Source organism: Pseudochaenichthys georgianus, chromosome 16 (genome assembly GCF_902827115.2).
Source record: "Pseudochaenichthys georgianus chromosome 16, fPseGeo1.2, whole genome shotgun sequence".
NCBI lineage: Eukaryota > Metazoa > Chordata > Actinopteri > Perciformes > Channichthyidae > Pseudochaenichthys > Pseudochaenichthys georgianus.
In genome coordinates this window covers 7345816-7367226 of record NC_047518.2, presented here as the reverse complement: position 1 = coordinate 7367226, position 21411 = coordinate 7345816, and the positions used below count along the sequence as shown (strand labels likewise).

At 43.6% G+C, this 21411-nt stretch overlaps 1 protein-coding gene across 2 annotated transcripts; it reads left to right on the top strand.

Moving 5' to 3' along the window:
- The first annotated feature begins 288 nt into the window (after positions 1-288).
- Positions 289-20787, top strand: sim1a (SIM bHLH transcription factor 1a). Of its 2 annotated transcripts, XM_034101798.2 has the most exons (12): positions 289-380; positions 568-1025; positions 5603-5685; positions 7832-7921; positions 8003-8111; positions 8197-8282; positions 9994-10193; positions 10532-10638; positions 11529-11676; positions 15786-15957; positions 17009-17420; positions 18665-20787. In XM_034101798.2, the coding sequence occupies exons 2-12, from the start codon at positions 851-853 to the stop codon at positions 19378-19380; spliced, it is 2298 nt and encodes a 765-aa protein (XP_033957689.1). In that variant the 5' UTR covers positions 289-380; positions 568-850; the 3' UTR covers positions 19381-20787. The 2 variants fall into 2 exon arrangements, with proteins under 2 accessions (XP_033957689.1, XP_033957691.1); XM_034101800.1 differs by lacking the exons at positions 289-380; positions 568-1025 and having other exon boundaries at positions 5636-5685; positions 7866-7921.
- The last annotated feature ends 624 nt before the right edge of the window (positions 20788-21411 follow it).

Below are 21411 nucleotides of genomic sequence, written 5' to 3'. Positions count from 1 at the left end.
GTTTTAAATAGATCTTCATACAGTTATATATCTCTCCCTAAAGAGAGTGAACGGACTCGGTGGATTTCTCAATACAGTTTAGTTTGTGCCAGAGGTAAACATTTACAAACAGCCAATCCCCGATCCTGGTGGACGGTGTCATCAAAAAGAGCAACCAATCAAACGGTGGAAAGGCTATTCAATCTTCCAATAGGAGCAGAGCTGCCTGCAGGGGGCGGGTGTTGGATCCTGCAGCTCTGAGCAGGCTCTGGATGTGCTGCTGTCCATAAACTCACAGAGGATGGAAGATAAGGGAATGCTGGGCTTAATGGAGATTCTGCCCCGGCACCGTGAAGCCCACAAGGCGTCCGTTTAGCAAACTGTCGATTCTCTGCCCTGAGGTAAGCAGTAATAGATATAGGCTATTAAATGCGACTCTAAAAGTAGACTTGAGTCACTACATGTCTGTATAAACAATTCAAACAAGTGTCCATGTTAGTTGTATGTTTCGTACCCTCTCAATATAGCCTACTATGGGCCTAGATAGAACAAAATAAAGTTATAGTCACACTTGCATTCCCCCCACAGGCCTACTGTCCCTCTGGACATTAGCTGTGATGACAACACGGAGTCCAATGGGCTGACTAAAGCGCACTGTAATCCTCAGAAATCCAGGAATTAGCCGCGTCCAGTTTACAGCCAACCACCGGAACACCTGGAAATATGGGAATGTGTTCACGCGCCAGCTGCTGTGGATGATAGGCCGCGCGTGGAGACAAGTGTAGCTTCCTGTGTGGGGGGGGTCAGTGCTATGAGACAGCGGGACAGAGACGCACCGCCGCAGGACTAAGAGCCGGGGAAACACAACATCATGAAGGAGAAGTCTAAAAACGCGGCCCGGACACGGCGGGAAAAGGAAAACAGTGAGTTTTATGAGCTGGCCAAGCTGCTGCCGCTGCCCTCCGCCATCACCTCGCAGCTGGACAAAGCCTCCATCATCCGGCTGACCACCAGCTACCTGAAGATGAGAGTGGTGTTTCCTGAAGGTACGAGAGTTTTTAATAATATACACTAAACAATTACACCTACATTAAAATAACCTATATTATTAATATGTCACCTGTTAACAATTTACCCAAATTCCCCCGGGATAAATAAAGTACTCTTATTCAATTACAAATTGTTTTATTATTGTTTTTGTATTATGCTAATATAACAACATGATCAGATAGATGATAATTATAACAATTATACTACTATATGTTAAGCTCTATAGGTAGGCTACAGTTACATATAAGAAAATACTCTTTATTAGGTAGCCTATTCCTCTTCTTATTGCAATGATTACATTTGTAATTGTTATGAAATATGTAGTAGGCTATTAGTGAGGTGGTAGTAATGATTTTGATATGGTTTGTTCTTTATGTTGAATCGAAATGGTTACATTTGAGTAATATTGAGTGCTTCTTTTGTGTTTTTGTCATTTTCTGGGTTGTAATTTTTAACACACCCTTTCTTTAATATAATTTAGCAGAAATTAAACATATGTTTACTCGTTTTTAGAAAGCGCAATAAACAAAACAACAACTATGGCTAACAGATAAATAAATCGTTTTACGGAAACTTCAGTTGGCGTGATTTTATTTTATCTTATTTTCTTGTTTCGTTTGAGCGTCACTGTCAAGGAAATACATAGTAGGCCTAATATACGGTTACAACAGGAAACATCGCATTAACTTTGAATAATGATAATAATAATGTATTTTAAAGCTTCGGTTTGTTTGTAGCCTTTATTTAACCAGGTGAAAATCCCATTGAGATCAACGATCTCTTTTTCAAGGGAGACCTGCACTTTGCGTACTGTACGTCTGCACGAAGGCTTTATTCAAACATGTCTTCCTGCAGTTAAAGTGATTCAGTAAGATGTATATCGCGGTGACATTAGTGTAGCCTACAGTTTGCTGTGTTATTCCCACCTCCCTGAGGTCAGGGTCTCTCTGTTCCTCGGCCCGTCTGTCCGGGTCCCCAGCCGCAGGGATGTTGTTCCTCTCCGGGCCCCCGCGGCCCCTGGCAGCAGATTAGCTGTGATGAGGCTCCATCCCGTGCCTGCTGCAGAGCCGCGGATATTAGTATGATGTGCACGTGATCCCCAACATAAGGAGCTGTGTAACAGTAACAGGCTGTGCTGCAGACAGCCAGCACAAAGGAAACCCTGAGGAGCCATGCAGCTGATGTCCTGCAGGTTTTAATACATATATAATATAAAGAAGGCAAGGCACGTTTATTTATATGGCACATTTCAACACAAGGCAATTTAAAATGCTGTACACAAATTATGATAGCATTTGGACATCAACACATTGGAAAAAATAATATAATAATATAAAAGCCATATTACTAATGAATACAAGACATACAAGAATAAAATGTACAGTTCAGTGTGAAATATAAAAATAATATTTGATTTAATAAAAGGCAGCATCAGAGAGACAAGTCTTGATTCTTGATTTCAAAGAAGTGAACGTGGCAGGGATATGCAGTTTGTTTCAGATGATGGCTGAACGCTGCTTCTCCATGTTCACTTCTGACTCAGGGGACAGAAAGCAGACCCCCTGAGACCTGATGGGTGGGCCATCATCTAGCAGGAGATCATTTTGTGGAAATAAACCTCTCATTGAAACACATGCAGGATTCCAGGAAAGTGCAACGTGTGCTGGAAATATTGAGTGTAGATTCTGGATAAATGGAATACTGAAAAGGCGGGGGGCCACAGGCTCCACGAGGGTCCAAGTCTTTGGCATCTTTCTCCCTATTTATTGCAAAATTATATCAAAGACGACATAGCACCGATGTGTTTTTAAACACCAGTTATGAATTCTGTCCTGTGGTACCGTTCTCAGGGGCCCCTCTGCATGCTTGCATGACTGAAGCTTTTACAAGCTCTGAATCATTTGGGGAACAATCTTTCTCCCTCAGTCTACTCCTCTGTCCATTAACTCCCCTGCTGTTTAAAGGCAGGACCTCTTCACTTTTCACTTTCCAAGAACCCCACACTCCACCAGAAGCCCACCTGAGGGGCTGCAGTGTATTAAGTGGCCAGTAGAATAGCTAAAAGTGTTCTTCATTTGGAGGAGTGTAAAGGATTTTCTTTTTTCCTGACAGAATTGTGTGGGGGGGTTATTTATGCCCCTCAGAGTGGTCCTATGACCTTTGGCCTCAGCCGTGTTGTCCATCCTGTGTTAAATTACAGCCGAACCAAACATGTCTTGAGCCCTGAAAGACATGATGACAGTTGGAGACGAACATGACGTTTTATCCGATGAACTGTGGGCTTTATTATTAAATTGAATAATCCTTAACACGGTGTTTACTGTGACACAGCCAGAAGACCAAATCAAAGTTATGACATTCAGGATTATGAACGTGTTGTACAAAGCCAGTTGCACCATTCGCCTTGTTTTTTCCTGCCAATGCAACTCTTGAAATTGTACAAGAACCACACACAACTAACGTTATTATTATAATTGTTATATTATAATTATCAGTGCCCTTTTATACGTGTGAAATTAGTGTAATTGAAATCCCCTCGCGCTTCAGTTACAGCTGCAGACGGGCGTTAGTGCTGAGTGTAAAATGTGCAACACCAAATCATTATGCTGTAATGTATTTATCTCTCCTTTTAGATATATATATATATATATATATTTATTTATTATATTGTAAATATGATTTATTTTTCCAAATGACTTTATTGCGATGTACATGGAGTGTCGCGGGGTTTTAAAATACATCTGAGGTTAACAAAATGATAAAAAGATATGGAAGATAAAACTAGAAAAACTAATTATGCAAAGATGATGTTTATTTTCTTTATCTGTTTTCTGCCTTATTTACTTGTTACGAAACGGATATTTATGGGCCTTTAAATCACGGCCACATGTTGGCCTAATGCAGGACTCTGGAATAAACATCAGTGTTTTACAAATTAAAGAGGTTAGGAATAATAATAATAATAATTGTAAAAATAATAATGGGTAGTAATGAAAACATAGTGAATGCGAGGCATGCGTTGGTCGAAATAAAATGCTAAGGGTCAGGCTGCTCACTTCAGGAGCTTCTGTTCACGTTGCATATTCTAAGTAACTTGAAATGAATACATGTTGTATCATTGAATGACACATCAGCGGGTCAGCCTCTCTGCAGGTGAGCCGTGTGTGAGCCGTGTGTGAGCCTCTTTAGAGTCTGTGTCAGAATGGAGTCGTGAAGCCATGCCTCGGTGAACCTCAATAACTCTTTCAAAACACCATTACCGTGCGCTCCAAGTATATCTTCAGAAATAGTTTTTTCGGCAGGCTAACTGCGATTTTTGTAGCGTGTTTTACACATATTCCTTTTATTTCTTTAGTTTAACGTAGTGTTTTTTTTTACCAATCGAAAAAATATGAAGCTATCATCAATTATCATAATATCATTTTATTTATTTGTTTACATTTCTGCTGATCATAAAATCTGAGAATGAGAGTTTGTTCCTAGCGTATTAAAGGCTCTGTCTTTATCTCTTGTATTTTAAATAGAAGCCTATAGAAGGTTATATGTATTAGGTGTTGCGTGGACTCTTATGTTGTCTTATGAAACCGTGCCGTTATTGAGCGGCGGCGCGCGGGGCTCCTGTTGTTCTGCGGAGCGGGAACTGAAGGGCTGCTGCTCGGACTGCTGTTTGCTCTGGCTGCATCACCATCGGACATGTTGTTTTTAGCACCGTCTGAAGGGCTTATCTTTATTTTCACGCTACATCATTTGCAATGTGTTCATGAAAGTGCGAATCTAATTTTAAGTTGTAAACAATGGGTTGGTTTCGAACCTGCGATCATCAGGGCTTTAAGGAGGCTTTGCACTCCTAATTGTAAACCAATTTAGCGTAATTTCCCCTGCGGACTGCTGTGTGAACACTGAGTTCATTAAAGACCAGAATCCGTTTTTATTAGCCTACTCTGTGTTTTACTCAATTGTATTTATTTTAATTTTTCGTTGGTTTGTTTGTTCTCTTATGCAATATATAGCAGCTATTCTGGTAGCTGTAAATAATAAATGGCTGTATATATACTGTATATGTATTTACGCAGTGATACAGCATACATTATTCATATTTCTAAAAGGTTATATTTATGTGAATACCCCTGTTAATCTGTACATTCTAGTATCTTCATCACAACCTTTTTCTTAATCCGATCCAAACTTGAGACTTTACTCTATTTCAATTCTGCTATAGTTAATGTGTAAAGTCTTAAAATTGAAAATATGTTCATTAATTTAGTTTAGAATGTTAAAAGGAATAAAATGGCCTTTACACCGTTAGTATAAAAAGCCAGCTAATAAACAATGTTGTTGCTGTCTTTCTTTTTTCCCATTTGCTTGAATGCCTCATCAGATTGGCTGATAATGCCTTCTCAATACAATGATGTTTGTTTGGTGACTCATGTTCAACCACTCATTTAGGCTGAACTTGAGAATAATACAACGCTTTCAAACATATCATTATTTCCCTTCTGCTTCGGCTGTAAAACCTGACATATTGTCCCTTGTATTGATATTTTTTCTGTGTGTGTGTGTGTGTGTTTCCCAGGCCTCGGAGAGTCTTGGGGTCACGTGAGTCGCAGCACTTCTCTGGATGGAGTCACCCAGGAGCTGGGCTCCCATCTCCTACAGGTGCTGACAGTGGGCACACTTTAAAACCAACATTTAAAAAAATGCTTTTGTGAATTGAAGTGACTTACGTTACGTCCACAAGCTTAAAACAAAGGTCTTAAAATGTATTGTATTAAACTGAAAAACATACATCTTAGCTCTTTGGAAAATTCACCGTATAAGACATTCTGATATTTGTTCACATTACGATCCAGCAATAAGTCTGTGTGTGTGTGCGCGTGCGTACGTGTGTGTGTGTGTGTGTGTGTGTGTGTGTGTGTGTGTGTGTGTGTGTGTGCGTGCGTGTGTGCGTGCGTGCGTGCGTGCGTGCGTGTGTGGTGTGTGTGTGTGTGTGTGTGTGTGTGTGTGTGTGTGTGTGTGTGTGTGTGTGCCGTCTGCCTCCTGCTGTCTTCATTCTTGTGCTTTAAGAGTGAAATGAGCTGAACACATTCCTGGTCACGCACAGCCTCATTCTGTCCGGCAGCCTCTCTCAGCAGCAGCAACACAAAGGAGGGGGCCTGGGGGGTCTGACCAGAGCTCTCTAGCTTGTTGTTCTCTTTTGGCTATATGAGTATATATTTTTTTATTTCACCGGTCATCTGTCAGCTGTCTTGCATCTAAAATGAATAAAGTACACGTAAAATATAAAAGTCCTCACAGAGAGAAGCTCTCGACAGAAGCAGTTATTTTTCAATGATTGAATTAAGAGAAGAACTGGCAAAGGATATTGACAACCTTCCACCGATGACTGTTAGTGACTGTTATTGACTTCCCTCCGATGTTTGGAGTCAGTGCCCACACCTGATGGCACATTTAAAAATATGAAATGTTTGTAGTGCTATAGTCTGATTTACAGGGGAAAACAGAAGCTAGAAATCTAAGGCCCATTGACAGCAATCAAATCAAGTTTTATTTATATAGCACATTTATAAACGATTTTTGGTCGAGCCAAAGTGCTGTACATATAATAAAAATAGCCTACTGTAGAGACACTTTACAGCAAATACAACAGCACAGATTGTTCAGAATATCAGTATGAGAAAAACGACACCCTCTATCCTTAGACCCTCTGTCCTTAGACCCTCTGTCCTTAGACCCTCACATCGTACGAGGAAACACTCCCAGAGAAAAGCCACCGTTTAAAGGGAACATGGGAGAAACCTCAGGGAGAGCCACAGATGCAGAGAAGTCAGATAGCTGAGGTTTTGCTAACTGTTTGCAAACAAAACAATGGATTATCATACATAATCCATGTACAGGTATACTTATATATACTGCAACATTTCATGTTTTAAATCTCATTACTTTACTCAACTATGTCAAATGTAGAGCAATTCTTCAAGACACTAAACAATCAGCACTTAGCTGCCAACATATTCCGCTGCACTTGCTGTGCGCTACCTGCTCCCCTTGTACAGATTCCATCTTGTAAACTAATCAATGTAATCTCATGTGTTGTTAGTAAGTGTTGGATTTGGCTGTAACAGTCAACAACACCAGTGCCTATCAACCGTGTTTAATGCGTTCAAATGTAAAGGATTAACAGTACCTTGCTTGCTTTAGTTGAATTGCTGGTTTCCTCCAAAGATGTCCGACTTACTGTTTGTGACATCACATTCCCATTCCCTATGGCTGGCCTCTATGGTAGAAGTACTGCTTTGACACTGCTTTAGTCTGTAGAAGCTATAGCCTATTTGATTTGTTTTAGAGGCACAACATGTTTCATATGCAGACCTTATTTTCCTGTTCCATGTTCAAATAAACCATGTTTTTGGTCATGGGAAATAGGTAAAGGTCATGGAACATGGGAAATAGGTAAAGGTCATGGGAAATAGGTAAAGGTCATGGAAAATAGGTAAAGGTCATGGAGAAGTCATTGAAAATGATTGGTGAAAAAGTGTTGCATTTGAGTTGTCCTATTGAGTTGAAGCTGTCATTGATATTTGTGCAGGTGAATTGAAGCATTCCTTTAAATCATACTTGTGTCGTGATGTCGTGACAACAAGCCACCTGTCTGTCTGCTGTGATTGCAGTTTGCCGAGTTGTGTTGACATACAGTCATAACAATAAGTGTATACACTGTGTCCTCGGAAATGGACTCAAGACAACTCCATACACATCTTCTGCTATCTCATGTAAACAACTCTCTTTTTGTTGTTGTTTTCAGACATTAGATGGCTTTATTTTTGTGGTTGCTCCAGATGGGAAGATAATGTACATCTCAGAGACCGCCTCCGTCCACTTGGGCCTGTCGCAGGTTGGTTTGACAATCTGCATGTGATCTCCTCCGATGTGGGCTTCCTGTGTGGCACGCCTGAGACGATTGTTCTTCCCACAGGTAGAGTTGACGGGAAACAGCATTTATGAATACATCCACCCAGCAGACCACGAGGAAATGACAGCCGTGCTCACCGCCCACCAGCCTCACCATTCACACTTTGTTCACGGTAACCCAGCGCACAGCCGAGTTGTACAACATATGAAATGGACTCGTCAAACAGAAGTAACTGCATGTGTTTTCCTTCTCTGCAGAATATGAAATGGAGCGCTCCTTCTTCCTGAGAATGAAATGTGTCCTCGCTAAAAGAAACGCTGGTCTTACCTGTGGAGGCTACAAGGTAATATCGCTTTCACTTTTAGTTGAAACATTGGAAGAAGATTAACCCTCCTGTTGTCTTCGGGTCAAACTGACCGATTTACTACTTTCATCAATCATAACTTCTGTGTTTTACATTCGACTGCATTCAGGCTTCATGGCATCCTTCACAGGAGACCTTTGAACATGTCACATGGCTGATCACCCTTCCATTGCATTCTGGATGATTTAGTCAACTTTGTAACACCATGGTGTTCCCGCTCAAAATGACCGCCATAAAGAAAAGAAATTAGTAACCATCCGGATCGGATACAAAACACACACACACACACACACACACACACACACACACACACACACACACACACACACACACACACACACACACACACACACACACACACACACACACACACACACACACACACACACACACACACACACACACACGCACACACACTCTAGATGTGTTCCCCCCCTTATGTGCCCATCCCCCCACATGGACCACACCTGGCACACGCAGTCCATGTTCAGGGTCTGTTCTGTGTACATGTACTGCAGTTCTTCCTGTGTACCAGTAGTCTGATCCAATATGTACAGTTTGAAAGGGTGTTAAATGAAATGTGGTGATGATTCATGGTTTTTGTGTTCATGTAATAGCAGTTAAAACAGGACCAGTGAAATTTGACCGCGAACACCAAAGTAAGGGGGGAACACAAAGACAATAGGAGGGTTAAAAACATGTTCTGTTAAGTCATATCTATCAACAACAATAAGTTAAATTAACATTCCAAAAAGTGTGACTTAGAAGCCTCATAATAAACGTGTTCTGTTGAAAGTCGGTCCTCTGAATATAAATCTGCTCGTGCAACCAATGGCTGGAGTGCTTGTGACACCATGACATGTATGCAGTCGTCAAGAGAATGAACATCAATATACTTTGCTGTTTTTATTATATGACGTGCTCGTTTCTGTGCAATGTTCACATGTTGACCTGAAGGTAGGGTTAGTGGTGTTTAGCATAACAACTGGAGAGCATCATTGCATTCAGTACATGTTATAGCAACAATCTAAACAGTCTCTATAAAGTGGGAAGCATAATATCAATATGTGTCTGCTTCGGATAAAAGTGTTGAGTGGGCAAGGTTGGCATTATGGACCTTTTAGGAAATAGAGATGGTCCTGGCTCTGCAGGCAGCAGTGGCCTGATGTCCTTGGTCCTTTCACACCATGCAGTGTTACAGGCTGGGTGGTTCAGTCCTTGGGAAGATCCGTCTCATTTGTGCATTGTTAAGTCAATCTCAGGCGACATGTTGAACTAATTGTCTGCTGTTAAAGACAGAGCCTTGGCAGATTAGTTTGCTGAGCTAGGTTCCACCTTCTTGCCAGACACACATTTAGTTATTTTTCCAAAAAACCTAGTAGGCTATGTGAGGCAGGAAGTGAGCAAGAAGAGACAAGGAAGATTTCTATTTTAATAAGCATTTCAAAAAATATAATTTTTGTATAAGTATAATTGCAGACCTTTTCCCTCTGAAACCCTAGTATTGCACAGGTAGAGTACAGGTGCATTGTCATTGTCCCATTCCAGACTGGCCTGGGCAACACGACCAGGAGGAAGTCACAATGTCAGGCGTACATAATACTGCTGCTGTGTTTCTGAATAGGACCTTTCTAAAGGCAGCCTAAACATGTATGTGTTGATATTGTGTCTCCACCTGGGAACTGTGCAGGTGATCCACTGCAGCGGCTACCTGAAGATCCGCCAGTACAGCCTGGACATGTCTCCGTTTGACGGCTGCTATCAGAACGTGGGGCTGGTGGCTGTGGGTCACTCGCTGCCCCCCAGCGCTGTCACTGAGATCAAACTGCACTCCAACATGTTCATGTTCAGAGCCAGCCTGGACATGAAGCTCATCTTCCTCGACTCACGGTACGTCCTGCATGACACGCTGCTGTGTCCGCCTGCAGTGGGTACACACAGTGTGAAGGCATATGGTGTGTACATGTCTGGGTAGGACTCCTTACGCTTGTTTCTATGTGGAAGTGTGTACTTGTAAATGTGGGAAGGATTCATGTTAATGAACCCTGTGTGTGTGTGTGTGTGTGTGTGTGTGGGTGTGTGTGTGTGTGTGTGTGTGTGTGTGTGTGTGTGTGTGTGTGTGTGTGTGTGTGTGTGTGTGTGTGTGTGTGTGTGTGTGTGTGTGTGTGTGTGTGTGTGTGTGTGTGTGTGTGTGTGTGTGTGTGTGTGTGTGTGTGTGTGTGGCTCAGGGTTGCAGAGCTGACAGGCTACGAGCCTCAGGATCTAATAGAGAAGACCCTCTACCATCATGTGCACAGCTGTGACTCCTTCCACCTGAGATGTGCTCATCACTTGTGTGAGTTAGGTTTGTTTTACCTTCCTACAAAACCTCTCCCGACACACAGACACACACACACACACACACACACACACACACACACACACACACACACACACACACACACACACACACACACACACACACACACACACACACACACACACAATGTTACCTTGTAATGTGATCAGACCTCATGTAATGTCAGGCCAGGTCTATGATGGTTTTATGTAACTAGGTTCAATCACATTTCACAGTCTTTACAGTGTGTAGCACACGACGCCCTCTGTCCTGCGTAGACCCCAACAAGAAGGAACAACTGACAAAGAATCTTCACAATAAACGGGAGAAAGTAGGGCTGCTCGATTATGGCAAAAATCATAATCTTGATTATTTGGGTCAGTAATTGATATCACGTGATTATTAAAAACGAGTATCCATTTACTTTGAAAACTTCAATCTATTGGAGACATTTTTTTTAACAATATGTTTTTCAACTGAAAAACCAATAAAAAAAAAGTAATAATACAATTGTTTTCGTTTTATTTCGATTACGTTGTTTTCGTAATCGTTGCAAGCCATAATCGTAATTGCGATTAAAATACGATTAATAGAGCAGCCCTAGGAGAAATGGAAAAACCTTGAATAGAGAAACAGAGGAGGGATCCAACTCCCAGCGCGGACTGACTGATGCAGTCTTTTGTACACATTGAACAATATAATACGTTTACTACAATCCAAATGATAAAAGTAAATAACAAAGATCGATCCACGTAAATGTCAACAACTTTTGTCTCATTTCCTTTTGCTGTATTTCAAAATGTTTAAGTCATTTTACATGACCACCCCCCCCCCCCCCCCCCCCCGCAGTAATAACTTGCTGTCTTGTGTTCCTGCTGCCGTTGCAGTGCTGGTGAAAGGTCAGGTCACAACTAAGTACTACCGTTTCCTGGCCAAGCCTGGAGGCTGGGTCTGGGTTCAGAGTTATGCAACCATCGTTCACAACAGCCGCTCGTCCCGCCCTCACTGCATCGTCAGCGTCAACTATGTCCTCACGTGAGTCTCTCTTCCTGCATGCTGCTGCACTTCACGACTGAACACCACGCAGAGACGCTTCAGGTGGACGCGAGACAAACTGTATTGTTTTGTTTGCGTCTTACCTCTGGTGTCCGTGCTTCTTTTCTCAGAGATGACATGTTGTGCCAGGACTGCACCAGGCTTCAATTCAAGGAAACATTACTGTAATTAGTTGTATCTTTCAACGATGGTAACTAAGGAGTGTGCCACACAAATACCTGTGTTATTAGTTTTGATTGTTGACACAAAAGACCTCCGTTGTTTTAGTTCTGAGGAGCAGCTATACAGTATATGCATACAGTCCAGTTGTACTCCACAGAGGACATCCTGGGCTCTTCAAACATATCTCACATGTGGGGGTGTGGCTTTGAAAAAGATCATTTCATTGTATTTCAAAATGGCGTCCATCAACACAAGCACTATTTCTAGAAAGAGAAATGGTAAGTTTGTAATTTTGTAATTACCAGTGTTGTGAGTTCAATATTTTAATTAATGATAGTAAGGGAACGTCTTAGGAGTTAGTGTAGTGAGTCTCAGAGCAGTGTACTTATTTGACCTATAACTAAATGTTTTAATGAACACAAACACAACACAAATGGAGGCCACGATGGGCCAAACTAAGGCGTGGCTTCTGTAGGGGTCAGGCAGGCGGCGCACGGGGAGCACAGACATCGAGTGCCTCAAGCGGCAGGTGTGTCTGTGCATTTCAGAGTGCTACAAACGAGGGCTCAGTATTTGTTGCATTGAGTTGTTGTGCTCTAATGTTGTCTAAATGTACTTGTATGTTAATGTTGTTTGTTTACTATAACTAACACCCGATGTCCTCTACACAGGACACACAATACAATTAAAATATATTTGTGTAGTTTGTGTTAGTCATGATGTTAATACCTCCCTAAAGACTTGTGTGATCAAAAAAGGAAATGTGAAAGCTTTTTCTTTCTGTGTCTCAGGAGCATATAGAAGGTTAAAGGTTAAAGGAGGATTACGCACCAGCAACACACCTGAAAGCATACATTCTATAATAGTGTATGTGTTTGATTCAAAGATTACTATCTGAAAAAGTAGAGTGTTTTTGTTGATGATGAGCCACTCGGTAGCTCCATCACCTCCACAGTCAGTTCTCTGGCTGCACGGTGACACAGCGCGCCAGCTGCCGCTCACATGGACATCTAGTCTGTAACATATAAAACCCCTTTTTTAATATCACTATGAAGATGAGTGGTTCGAGTCAGCAACTTGGAAACCCATTCTGGAAATGAGATGTTGTGCATCCTTCCTTAACAGATGTAAACACAGTCCTTATAGTTTGTAAATCTGTTGCACCTGACCTCTTGATACAGAACATGTCTTACATGAGAGTTGAAATGGTCTGGTCAGCTGACAGCACAGGGCTGTCGTTCTCTGTGTGATGAGATAATGAGTGTTGGTACGCGAGATGTACGCAAACAGTAGCTGTGAAGCAATTAACTGGAGGCTAATTGGAAATATGACACGTGTTTGTTGAAGCCTGGTTTGCAGAAATAGTGATAAAGAATGATTGCCAGGTCGTATTCTGAGTTAGAAACAAAAGGAAATGATTTCCCAGACCGTTCTGCTCTTCTACTTTGATGGTAGTCCACATTCCTGTCCCATCACTGTCTGCTGTCTTGTTAGAAACCCTTAGTTCAAGTGTTCTGAGTGTGCTCATGTGTGGGCTGTTACCTGTGCGGGGCCTCAGTCACCTGGAAGAGTTTATGTTGGATTGCAGCCCTGCCTCACAGTGTCTGAGCTGCAGCAGACGCTGGTGGAGCGTTATCTGGCCTGCATCCTGCATCCTGCATCCTGCTGCAGCAGCAGCTGCAGCACAGCAGCAGCAGCAGCAGCAGCAGCAGCAGCAGCAGCAGCAGCAGCAGCAGTGAACACAGCAGCAAGGGGTCCTCGTTACCAGCTGCTACCTTTCTCTCCCTCCAATCAAACCAAAGTGTCCTCATGGCGCAGCATGAGACACTCTTATTAATAAGTGAGTGATATCACTCGCCTACTGTACTGCTGTTTGATGAGCCCTGATGTGCATGTTCCACAGATGTACAAGTGAGCGTGTGAATGAAGAGTGGCCCTAAGAGCCTCCATTAAGCAGCGCGCTGCAGCTTTACACAGCCTGGTGCTCATGGCCTCTTCATTGATAGGCTGTAAACGTGTATGTAAGGGCTCCAGCTTGCTGCGCGGGGTGAAGCCTGAACACGATGTGAACATGTCTGCAGCTTGCTTGGGAACTATAATGATAAGATGCTCATGTCTGAAGATGCAGACTCACGCCTGCACTCCTCTATCCACGGGGCGACAGACAGTGAGATGTGTGTGAGGGGGTGTTGCTTTCAGGAGCAGGGTGTGTGAGCCCGGTAGCTTATCGTATGCCGCCATAGATAACACAGCTGATAAGACCACTTCACCTGCCTGTGAACTCCCACTGTGTGCTCAGCTCTGGTGACCTGTGCTCCTGCTGCCTCCACCGGCGGACGGTGATGTAAGCATGCTTTGATAACCTCAGGGAGTCGTGCTGTTCAGTTCCTCTCTGATTCAGCCCAAACTTATATCTCTACACGCACATCTCAACCTCCTGGTTAGAGTGAACACATCATCAGCTCGAAGTACAAAAACGTGCATTTAATATAAAACATTTGATATGAACATGTAATTGATGCGTCTACATGTTGCCTCGTGTCGTGAGTCATTTAGCACACTGGTTAGAGGAACATTGATCTGTCAGTTTGACTTGTGTCTGGTGTCGATGATGATGATGATGAGGATGATGGTGGTGGTGATGATGATGATGATGATGATGATGATGGTGGTGATGATGATGATGATGATGATGATGATGATGATGATGATGATGATGGTGATGGTGGTGGTGATGGTGGTGATGATGATGGTGATGATGATGATGGTGGTGGTGGTGATGATGATGATGATGATGATGATGATGATGATGGTGGTGGTGATGATGATGATGATGATGATGATGATGATGATGATGGTGGTGGTGATGATGATGATGATGATGATGATGATGATGATGATGATGGTGGTGGTGATGATGATGGTGATGATGATGGTGATGATGATGATGGTGGTGGTGGTGATGATGATGATGATGATGATGATGATGATGATGATGATGACGACGACGATGATGATGATGATGATGATGATGATGATGATGATGATGATGATGATGATGATGATGATGATGGTGGTGGTGGTGGTGGTGGTGGTGGTGGTGGTGACGACGATGATCACTCCAAATCTCCCACAAATGTTTCTAGTGTGGTTGGAATCTGGTGACAGTGACGGCCAAATCCACATGATTCACATCAGAAAATGTCTGCCTGCCAGAATCATGGTTAGAGTTGCAGTATTTGATGAATGTGGTATTTTAGGACTCTCTCCAAATGGAACTGAAGCCAATCCTGCGCATGTTTGTATGATAGTGTTTGTGTAGAGAACGATCGAGACAGAGAGGAGATGTGAGCGGAAGATGGATCAATGTTTGTCTCAAGTAAACCCTGTCCAGGTTTTTCTGTTCTCCAACTGGAATCATCATCCATTGTGAGATCTGTAGAACACTTTAGCAAGAAATCCATTCCCATTTCCCACAAGTGAGACATCCTGCTTCTCCTATGGTCCCGATTGAGCCAGACATAGCCTTTAATCTCCCCGTGTATTTGATTGGACAGCTTTCCCTCTGTAGAGTGTTTGTTGAAGGCCTTGCTGCAATCCTTCTGGTAAAACAAGCATCCCAACAGCCGTTCCAACCCTCTTAGCACCCCCCCCCCCAGCAGTCGCTTTCACACACACACAAACCCATCTCCCACATGCTGCCCCTCTCCTCTCCACGATGAGGCTCTCAATGCTCAGCAGATGTTAATGGGGTTTTTTGCACTTCGAGAAAAACCAAACACGCAGGTACACATGTGCTGTTTGTGTAATTAATAAGCAGCCTTTCAAGGAGACTGGGATCTGCGCTTGTGTAATCAAAGACTGCTTATACATGTGAAATGCAAAACATAAGGGATTTAACTGTGAGTGTATGCTTGTGTGTTTAGGGAGACGGAGTATAAAGGGCTCCAGCTGTCTCTGGACCAGGCCCGGTCCAAGGCCTCCTTCCCCTGCAGCAGCAGCAGCAGCAGCTCCACCAGCCTGACGGAGCCCTGCAGAACCCCCAAGAGCAGAGTGACCCGGCCCAAGACCAAAGCCAGGCTCTCCCCTTACACACAGGTGAGGATACATGGCATATACCCAGAGGTGTAAAGTAACTAAGTACATTTACTCAAGACTACTTAAGAACCATTTTGAGGTACTTTACTACTTTATTTGAGTATTTCAATGTTGTACTTGTTTGTACTTCTACCTCACTACAGTTCAGAGGTACATGATGTACTTCTACTCCACTCCATGTATTTAATACCTTCAGTTACTTCTCAGATCTGGATGAATGATGTGAAATATAACCAAGTGTTGAATCAGACTTTAGTTCCACCTGGAGTAAATCCACCAGCTACCCTGCAGTCTACAAAGTCATTCAGACTAGCTGCACCTTTACTTTAAATACACTTAGATGCTAATACTTTTTTACTTGAGAAACATTTTGAATGCAGGACTTTAATTAGTTACAGAGTAATATTACACTCTGGTACTTCGACTTAGGTACAAGATGTGAGTACTTCTCCCACCTCTGCTTAATGCCTCAACACATCACTTCATGCTGTGATGTGAACTGTGCTCTCAAACTTCATGAGTATGGCTTGTGTCCACATCCTTCTGGCAGAAAGGCTCTTTGTCCATTGTTTCTATGACAACAATATCTCATCACTACTGTTTGACAAACTAGCTGTTGGGTTTCTGAGCTTGGGGCGTAGCATGTGACAGCATTGACTCCTGCTGATTGTAAACTCTGATGAATGTTAATAATAATTTCACTTGTTCATGCTCATTACATTTTCTATATTGTTGTTTAGCCGTGTCTTCCACAGTGGTCACCTACATTCAAATATAGGTGAAACAGGGCTTCTCATGTGAGTCACAATTAAAAAAAGACTCTGGCCACTATGTTCCACACAGCCGAGCATTTCCTGGACACCAATGCCCAGGAAATCAGTCGAGGTCTGATCTGAGGTAGACCATTTTCTAACATGGGAACAAGTACCATATTAAACATAACCCCTGACAAGGACAACAGAAGGTCAAACAGTCAGCTAAGCATCTCAAACATGATTTGAAGGCTTGGTATAATATAATATGTCCTTGTCTCCCTACATTCTCCCTGCAGTATCCTAGTTTCCAGATGGAGCGCTCAGAGTCTGACCAGGAGAGCCCGTGGGGCAGCAGCCCCCTCACAGACTCGGCCTCCCCCCAGCTGCTGGAGCACAGTGAGGGTCTGGATGCCTCCTGCGTGTACAGACAGTTCTCTGACCCCCGACCGCTCTTCTACAGCCTGTCTGAAGAGCACCATCACAACAGCAGCGACGGCTACACACACCTCCACTCACAGGGTCAAGGTCAGAGCTGTGAGCGAGGTCGGTGTGAGGCAGGGCGATACTTTCTAGGAGCACCCCCACCTGGCCGGGACGCGTGGTGGGGCAACACACGGTCTGTCCTGCCGCTGAGCAAGAGCTCCCTGGAGAACCACGAAGGATATGACAGCAGCGCGCCGCACATCACGGCCATCCACAGCCACCACGGTGAGGAGCAGAGGCTGGACCCTGGCAGCGTCACAGTTTAGACTGAACATACATCTGGTAGTCTGGGAGGCTCTGATAGATCAGTGGTGCTGCATGAGACCTCAAAGCCATCCCCTTCAGATGCTGCCTTTCTAGTTCTCTGAGCACTCTCAGCCCTGTCAACAACATGTCAACATTAAGCCTGTTAGAAACACACTAAGGTTAGTTAGTTAGTTAGTTAGTTAGTTAGTTAGTTAGTTAGTTAGTTAGTTAGTTAGTTAGTTAGTAAGCTAGCATTAGCAAGCTTCTATCTAGCACACTGACAAGGAATCTCTCCCTTAACTAAGTTAAGCTAAGTACTTTTATTTATTTATTTAGCAGTGTGCTAATATGCTGGCATGTATTAGTTGATCAAATGGCTGCATACATCAAGAGGCACTAGCCAGTAGTGATGACTGTAGAACCGCCTGATTGCATCGGAGCTGTTCATGTTCTCACATAAAACACACGTGTGTGAACGGGATCTGTACCTGGGTGCTGGTCACTACTCCAGGGATGCAATTAAAACGTGTCCCTCCCCCCGCACTTCCGACAGTCAGACACAATCACCATATTCAAATCCCAATTAAAAACCCACCTGTTCAAATCTGCTTACTCACTGTAGTGCTCCCCATTATATGTTTCATTTGTGTCCACTTGACTGTCTCCTACATGATTTCCTGTTTGTGTCTTTATCTTGTTCTGTTGCCTTTTATTTTTAATTTAGTTAGTTTTTTTATTTATTTTTTTTAAATTGTACGGTGTCCTTGGGTGTCACGAAAGGCGCCTACAAATAAAATGTATTATTATTATTATTATTAGTGTCCATACAGGGAAATAGCTTTGTTGATGATGCATTACAAAATAAGTACGATTGACTCAAGTAGGAGTGACAGCGACCCCGTACCTCTATTCAGAAGGGTCAGGGAATTCAACAGGTTGAGCTGTATGGTTGTAACAAATCCTCTTCAGAGTGGCTAGGCGACACTCGCTGATATGTTTTCCATCCTCATCTTTCGTAAAGAAATTGGTGGACAAAATGGAACACACAGAATGGAACACACAGAATGGAACACACAGAATCAGAAACGACGTGCTGCTGAGACGTGCACCGTAAGACCCTTCTCGTGCCGGGCCTGTGTGTTAGCGGTTACTGTATGTGATGTGCTGTCTCAACAAACTGCTGGACTTTGTTGAACTGACTGTTCTCATTGTGTGCTCCGCAGGCCGGGGGGGCCACTGGGACGAGGAGAGCGTGGTGAGCTCTCCGGATGGGGGCTCCGCCAGTGACTCGGGGGACCGGTACCACGCTGACCACTACCGCTGCAGCCCCCAGGAGCCCAGCAAGATCGAGACCCTGATCCGAGCCACGCAGCAGATGATCAAGGAAGAAGAAAGTCGACTGCACAAGGGCCCTCAGGAGGTCCCACTGGGGCCGGCCAATGGGCTGCCCAAGGGTCCCGGCCCATGCTTCACTCCAGAGTATAGTCAAGGGCCCCTCCCTCTACAGACGGTGGTGTGTCGAGGTCTGAGTCAGGTGATCAGCCCTGCCCCTAGTCCCGCCCCTCTGTGCAGGCTCAGCAGTCCATGTCCTGAGCGCCTCCACAAGCCCAAAGACTACCTCCAGACAGACGTGCCCCCCCTCTCTCTGCCATTACACCACGCGTTCGGGCGCTTAGGGCCGTGCTCTTCCTCCCCCCCCACGGCCCCGGTCCTCTACCCCTCCCACACCCACCCTCGGCCCTACTTGGACAAGCATAAGAGCTACTCCCTGACAGGCTACGCTCTGGAGCATCTCTACGACCCAGAGAGCCTGCGAGGCTACTGCACCTCCACCAGCACGGGCCCCCCCCACTACGATGTGACCCCTCACCTCCGTATGGCAGCAGAGCAGACCCCCGGACATAAAGGCACCTCTGTCATTATTAGCAATGGCAGCTAACACTGACAGAGGGACACAGAGCCTGAGCTGGTTAGCTTTCCTTAGTCTGGATCCTGTTAGCCTGATCTCCCATCATACTGATCGCCCTCAGCAAGCCGATGCTTTAGAGCTACTTTGTTGCTATGCTTCCCCCCCAAGCATGCTAACAAGTCATTTCTAAATGTCTCATTCAAAGATTGTAATGTCATTATTTACAAGGTTGAACCGCACATCCACATAATTACTGCAGCGCCTGTTTGAATGGTAAGATGCCATTATGAAGCCGCTTTAAGTCTTAACAAGTCTTCCAAATAAAAGGACGATGTATTTCATATATATAGTTCCAGAGCACTTGCTAAGAAAGGATGCTGTTGTTTCTGAGTGGACAGTCTCTACAATGTAGGTCAACTGTAGATGTAAACAATCTGAATATATTGGAGCAGCATTTGTCCATGCAAACAGAAAGGGAAGCCGTATACAGGGTAGCAACACCGTAGTGAAGCTAATAGCCCTTGTGTTTGAAAGGGGGGGGGGTAAGACATTGCATTGGTCTCAGCTTATTGCAAAGACAAACAACACTTTGGTCAAAAGCGATCAGTACGATGGAAGAACATGGAAAACAGGGCCGGGTGTAAAATGTCTGGAGTTGTGCTTTAACACCCGCCCAGTGCGTGTACGCGTTTGCACTATAAGAGACGGGCCTTTGTGAGGAGGGGGTTGGTGGTCATGCAGCGATGCAGAGCTCAGGTTAGCCCTGAAATAAAGAATGTCATTTGAACTTCACCGAAAAATATGCAAAGCCATTCTATGGATGTTTCTTTTCTCTCCGTGTCGCTAAATACGGTTCAGATAACACCCGTAATGACTCTCATGACTACGCTGGAAGCCATGGAAACCGAACGTGTTGTTGGAAAGGTTTTAAAGGGCAAGTCTGACGCTTTGATATTTGATGTCTGATGCAAGACAATAATTACACGATTACGTCCTGTATCATTCGTTTTTGTACCCGAGGACAAAAGACGTGGGACATATTGTGTTGTTCGAGTGATTGTAAGAAGACCATATGCAAGTGACGCGTTGGAACGGCAGCTCAGGCTGATCCCTGAAGCAACGGCTAATAACGGTTACGTGGGAATCTTTATACGACAGGATTTAAGTTTCATCTCGGGATCTTTCCTCTTTACTTCTTCACTCCTTAGAGAAACCTATATTTATACAAGTTTGGATTTGTTTTGAACGTTCCCAGCCTGAAATGTGCTCCATCCAGTTATTTATGGTAAGTATGCTCAGAGGAGAATCCCACCACGTTTAAGCACATGGGCAGAAACTGTATTTATTGAGTAAATGATTCTTTATGATTTTGAAATATAGCTGCAATCAAATCCAGTCTGCTTCTATAGAGTGTGTGTTTGACTGAAGCTCATTTTAAAAGAGGACAAAATAAAAAACGTTTTTGCAGAGATGGCTTGTGTTTTTATGTCCAATGTTTTCAATGAACCATTCAGACACACACGTCACATGTCATCAGACGCTATGTCAAACACATGTCATGAGTCATTGCAAATGAACATACACACATGTGTGCATATTAAACACTTCAGACACATAAACTCACAATTCCAAAATAATATGTCATGTGTTTCACAAGCATACATAGTGCTTTAATGTACCACACATCTAACATATTTTATGCATGAGTATATTTTACATTTAATATTAAATAAAACATTTGACATCTAATGAATGTACACAGTGCAATGATTTCTTAAACAGACGTTGTTCCTTTTGTAACTAAAAACCATCTCACGTTCATCAGCAGGACATCCCCTCTCGCCTCTTTGTGAACGAGCTGGAGAGATTTCCATTAGAAGTCTGGTTATGATTCAATTGGATGAATTCCAGATATCTCTTTTCAGCACACTCAGAGTTGCTCAGGTGACGTGTGGCTGCACTGGCAAATAAAGAGCGCTGATTGAAAGCAATACGGCGAAATCTCCAATTAAGCCTGTGGCCCTGCGGGGGTGTGGAGGTCGCCGCTCCGCTCCGCAGCCT

Bases quoted from the DNA above. Each gene is read 5' to 3' on its own strand.
- sim1a (XM_034101798.2), top strand. From the start codon at position 851: ATGAAGGAGAAGTCTAAAAACGCGGCCCGGACACGGCGGGAAAAGGAA. The intron at 7,922-8,002 runs GTTGGTTTGACA...TTCTTCCCACAG, and splicing joins TCCACTTGGGCCTGTCGCAG to GTAGAGTTGACGGGAAACAG. The intron at 8,283-9,993 runs GTAATATCGCTT...GGAACTGTGCAG, and splicing joins TTACCTGTGGAGGCTACAAG to GTGATCCACTGCAGCGGCTA.